This window comes from Macrobrachium rosenbergii, chromosome 44, assembly GCF_040412425.1.
Source record: "Macrobrachium rosenbergii isolate ZJJX-2024 chromosome 44, ASM4041242v1, whole genome shotgun sequence".
Classification (NCBI taxonomy): domain Eukaryota; kingdom Metazoa; phylum Arthropoda; class Malacostraca; order Decapoda; family Palaemonidae; genus Macrobrachium; species Macrobrachium rosenbergii.
The window spans coordinates 33772354-33778069 of NC_089784.1; the positions used below are offsets into that span (position 1 = coordinate 33772354).

Genomic DNA, 5716 nt, shown 5'->3' on the forward strand with positions numbered 1-5716 from the left:
CTGCTCTTCCAGGTCAGCTGTTTTCCTAGTGCCCATGAAGACAAGGTCAATGCTTTCCTAGTGTTGATAGGCGCCCGCACCGGCCTTAACCAGTCAGCCAGTGCATTCTCTCCGGAAGCATTCTGGATAAGAAATTGGACACTGAGATGGTTTGGGCATATGGTAAGAAAGAGCGAGGAGGGAGGAGTGAAGAGGGCGTGGGTGGAACCTAGTATTCATATCATTGTGCAATGAAATGAAGAGGAGAGACGATATGTATTTACCAGTAAATACGTAAATCCCTCTAGAGAGGTAGGGGGGGATGGGGGATTATCTCATTACAAAGTAGGGACATAACTATGTGAATAAATTTATTTATTTCCTAAAGCACTGAGAAAACCAGAAACACATAGAGTCTGTCTCTCAACACAAACAAACACGCACACATACATACACAAACTGTTCGTTCCCGTAGGGGGGGTAGTGCAGTCAGTGCACCTCATGTGGTACACTGTAGGCATTACTTAAGATTCTTTGCGGCATGCCTTCGGCCCCTGGCTGCAACCCCTTTCGTTCCCTTTACCGTACCTCCTTTCATATTCTCTTTCTTCCATCTTACTTTCCACCCTCTCCTAACAATTGATTCATAGTGCAACTGCTTTGAGGTTTTCCTCCTATTACACATTTCAAATCTTTTACTGCCAATTTCCGTTTCAGCGCTGAATGACTTCATAGGTCCCAGTGGTTGGCCTCTGGACTAAATTCTATGTTCAATTCAAGTCAGTTCAACAAACTGTTCGTGTAAGGTTTAAGAAATTCCCCTTAGTTTTCTACCATGAAAGTTCTCTAACAACAGTATGCTAAAAATTACTGCCCTAAAGAGATTTCAAAGAAAATGCTAAATGTGTCGACAGTGAAATTAGACAATTTATTAGCATATTCGAGCGAACTGTCCAACCACCGATCTCTTTTGCTAGTTTCTTGATCCAAAACGAATGAAGTCATTTGGCAAAAACGAATCCTCACTCATTGACTCACGCATTTAGTAAAGAAGAGAGAAAAATTATAATGACTTCAGACTTAGAGCTAAGACAAGCCTCCTGTTTGGGGGGATTTTTTCTCCTCTTTGGGGGGGATTTTTTCTCCTCTTTGGGGAGGATTTCTCCTCCTCTTTGAGGGAGATTTCTTCTCCTCTTTGGGGGGATTTCTTCTCTTTTGGGGGATTTCTTCTCCTCTTTAGGGGTTTTCTTCTCCTCTTTAGGGGGATTTCTTCTCCTCTTTAGGGGGATTTCTTCTCCTCTTTAGGGGGATTTCTTCTCCTCTTTAGGAGAATTTCTTGTCCTCTTTAGGAGAATTTCTTCTCTTTGGGGATTTCTTCTCCTCTTTGGGGAGATTGCTTCTCCTCTTTGGGGGGATTTCTTCTCCTCTTTTGGGGGGATTTCTTCTCCTCTTTTGGGGGGATTTCTTCTCCTCTTTAGGGAGGATTTCTTCTCCTCTTTTGGGGGGATTTCTTCTCCTCTTTGGGGAGGATTTCTTCTCTTCTTGGGGGTATTTCTTCTCCTCGGGGGCGATTGCTTTTCCTCTTTGGGGGGATTTCTTCTCTTTGGGTGGGATTTCTTCTCTTGGGAGATTTCTTCTCCTCTTGAGGGATTTCTTCTCCTCTTGGGGGATTTCTTCTCCTCTTGGGGGATTTCTTCTCCTCTTGAGGGATTTCTTCTCCTCTTGAGGGATTTCTTCTCCTCTTGGGGGATTTCTTCTCCTCTTGGGGATTTCTACTCTTGGGGGATTTCTTCTTCTCTTGGGGAAATTCTTCTCCTCTTGGGGGATTTCTTCTCCTCTTGGGGGAATTCTTCTCCTCTTTAGGGGGATTTCTTCTCCTCTTTAGGAGGATTTCTTCTCCTCTTTCGGGGGATTTCTTCTCCTCTTTAGGAGAATTTCTTGTCCTCTTTAGGAGAATTTCTTGTCCTCTTTAGGAGAATTTCTTCTCTTTGGGGATTTCTTCTCCTCTTTGGGGAGATTGCTTCTCCTCTTTGGGGGGATTTCTTCTCCTCTTTTGGGGGGATTTCTTCTCCTCTTTTGGGGGGATTTCTTCTCCTCTTTGGGGAGGATTTCTTCTCCTCTTTGGGAAGGATTTTTTCTCTTCTTTGGGGGATTTCTTCTCCTCGGGGGCGATTGCTTTTCCTCTTTGGGGGATTTCTTCTCTTTGGGTGGGATTTCTCCTCCTCTTTGGGGATTTCTTCTCTTGGGGGATGTCTTCTCCTCTTGGGGGATTTCTTCTCCTCTTGGGGGATTTCTTCTCCTCTTGGGGATTTCTACTCTTGGGGGATTTCTTCTCCTCTTGGGGAAATTCTTCTCCTCTTGGGGGGATTTCTTCTCCTCTTGGGGGAATTCTTCTGCTCTTGGGGGGATTTCTCCAATTACAAAAAATAGATGCTTAGACTTTCATCACACTTGTGAACCAGATAAAAACACGAAAATAGAATCAACAGCAACACTACCATTTCGTGAGTTATTCCAACCACGGCTTTTCTCGTGGTTAAATTCCTCCTAAAATTACTGTCGCAACTGCACGCAACCCTATTATATTATTACAATGAAAAATAAACTATTTAATTCTGTGGACCTGCTTCAGCGAAGGCGAGAATTCACTCTAATTCTTTAGCAAAAAAAGTATAAAAAAAATCGCTTTACTTTACTTCGGTTACTTTTTCAGCCTTAGATACAGACATTATAAGAAAGACTAGTGATCTGTCACACCTGAGACATCGACGTTGACATTAATCCCATCAGGGCAATGGGATGGAGTGAAATCAAAATTTAGGCCAAAGGACAAGCGCTGGTACCCATGAGGCCATTCAGCGCCGAAAGGGAAACTGAGAATGAAAAGGTTTTAAAGGTGTAGCAGGAGGAAAACCTGTTAGTTGCACTATGGAACAATTGTTAGGAGAGGGAAGATAAGCGTACGTTGGAAGAAAAAGAATATGAACGGAGGTACAGTCAAAGGAACGAAAAGGGTTGCAGCTAGGGGCCGAAGGGACGCCACAAATGAACCCTATAAGTCATGCCTACAGAGCACCGCGTGAAGTGAACTGACGGCACTACCGCATGCAGGGATTAGGGCAATGCGATGTTTATGTAATAATTATACATTTAACCATTGTAGTAACTTGCCAGCCAGATTCGCTTACCCGCATTCAGTTCCATGAACACTTTGATAACGATATCAAACTGCGCAGGCGAAGATTACGTAGCTCCCTCGAGGCAGTATGTCATACGATTCTCGAAAACGTACAAAAGATTCCCAATGTCCTCTGGACGGGACGTGACGGGACCATCCCTGAGTGAGTCGTTCGCGGGGGATTTCTTGCAGTTTCCGAAGTCCTCGGCGACTTGCAATCCCCAGAATGTGATGATTAATTTGGGTCTGTTACGGAGCATTTTCCGATTGGCCGAATTTGGGTGACCGAAAACCACAGAGGGATGTATATAGGCGTATAAATACTTATATATAATATATATATATATATATATATATACATATATGAAATATATGTATATATGTATACATACACATGCAAATATATACATACATATGTACACAATACATATATATACATATATATTTGTATATATATGAATGTATATACATTCACAAAAATTAAGCTACAAAATCTCTTAATATCCCATTAGCTCTACAACGGGAATATAACCGGAGGGGAATTATAACTGATACACGACTCTGCACCCAGTGCCTAATCGTTCATATAAATTATAATTCCCCTTCGGTGATATTCCCGAAGCAGAGAAAATTGGACATTAAAAGACATTTTTAGTTTAGTATTTGTGAATATGAAAAAAGCCACGGTGTATGTGATCAAAATTCATATGTATATACATATATGCGTGTGTATTAACGGTTTTGATAAGATCACAAACGCTAATTAACCGGATCTTATGAAAAACGTAAGGTGTGGAAGGATTCAACAAACACTTCACTTACACACAGTCTTCCTTACCTTCACAAACGCCTCTACACGCGTATCTTTTATTCTGAGACCGATTTGTTCATTAGCCTTTTCCCTGTATCTGTAGTCCTGTGCAATTATGTTCCTCTCTACAGCACCGAAATTGGCCCCTGTACATTCTAAGTCCAACTTCCCTTCGCTTGATTCGTCTGTGACCACCTCGTTCATCTCCTGGTTTTCTACCACTTGATGATTATTTCTGATCTTGCGACAGCGCCACTAACTCCTAAGTCAGTCAGTAAGTCAGCCAGTCAGTCCAGTCCAGTCCAGTCAGTGACTACCTCATTCATCTTCTAGTATTCTACCACAGGATCATCTCTTCATCTTGCAAATGTTCCTCTGCTAACTCCTTTTTAAGTCAGTCTGTCAGTCAATCAGCTGAGCAATCAGTCAGTCCAGTCAGTTCAGTCATAAGCTTGTCAGTCCAGTCAGTTCAGTCATAAGCTTGTCACAATGTCAGTCAGTCTGCTAAGCAATCAGTCAGTAAGCCTGTCAGTCTGTCAATCAGTAAGCTAACCAATCAGTCAGACAATCAGTCAGTCAAATAGTCAAGTCAGTCAGCGAGTCAGTCAGCCAGTCAGCGAGTCAGTCAGTCAGTCAGTCCAGTCAGCAAGTCAGTCTGTCGCTAAATCAGTCCGGTCACAGATTCCTGTCAGTTAGTCAGTCAGTCAGTCAGTCAGCCAGCCAGTCAGTTAGTCCAGTCAGTCAGTCATTCCGTCAGGCAGTCAGTCCAGTCATTGAGTTGCTAAGCCTGGAAGTCCATCAACCCGCCACCTTCTGCTTCCATCCACTCTTCCTACCCTCCTACAGCCACATTACTTCACAAAATTCTCCCTACACTGATCCCACTTCGAACAGCTCTCCGACACTCTCCACCTAAAAGCTGTTAACTATTTCCACTTCTTCAACCTGCTAATGATGAGATACGCCTCTAGCTACGCTTCTTGTCATCACTTACATCAGTGAACTAAAATAGTCTGCATATTTTTCCCTAAACGTTGTCCCTTTCCCAAAGCACATATTAATATTCTTTCCTGGAAATATTGTATTTCCAACGGCAAGCCCCTTTCGAAACAGTCAGCCCAGGAATTCCATGACAACCTAATCATGGTTTTGTCACCCACATTTGCATTTTATTCTCATCCAGGATATTCATGAGGAGCTAGGCAATACCTTTCATTGTCACTAGGTGCATTTAAATCACCTAATATCACTAGCCAGGCAGAAATTCAGATTTCCAGGTTGTCTTTTCTATTCCTAGACCAAGTACTGTACACTTTTTGCCGCAACTTTTTTCTTTTGCCACACTCAGGATTGCCCATAAAAACCTCGTAGTAATAACCTTTATAGTCTGTCGCCCATCACTAGTACCGGACACTACAAGCACCACCCCAAGCACAATCAGCCTGTGACCATCATCCCACTACCGCAAACCTTGAACTTTCACTTCTGTTAAGGCCAATAACATCCACTTAACTCTACTTAAACAAACAGACTATATCATCCATTTTCTCTGCTTTACTGTATGGAGTCACATTCAAAATAGCTAAACAGCAGCCACACAGAAGGAATGTTACTCCTTTTCATTTCTGGCATCCAGCACCTGAGGAAGGGTGGCGCTTGTTGAGTTGAATATAGAATTTGGGCCAAAGGCCAAGCACTGGGACCAATGAGGTCATTCAGTGCTGAAACAAAATTGACAGTAAAAGTAT

The 5716-nt window shown here is 42.6% G+C and overlaps 1 protein-coding gene across 1 annotated transcript; it reads right to left on the bottom strand.

The window, feature by feature from the left end:
* Window positions 1–1453: 1453 nt before the first annotated feature.
* LOC136829585 (neurofilament heavy polypeptide-like) lies at window positions 1454–4172 on the bottom strand. The gene is made up of 2 exons (XM_067088433.1): window positions 3996–4172; window positions 1454–1924 (listed from the first exon to the last, which is right to left on the bottom strand). Exons 1-2 carry the CDS (start codon window positions 4170–4172, stop codon window positions 1454–1456), a joined length of 648 nt encoding a protein of 215 aa, XP_066944534.1.
* Window positions 4173–5716: the final 1544 nt, after the last annotated feature.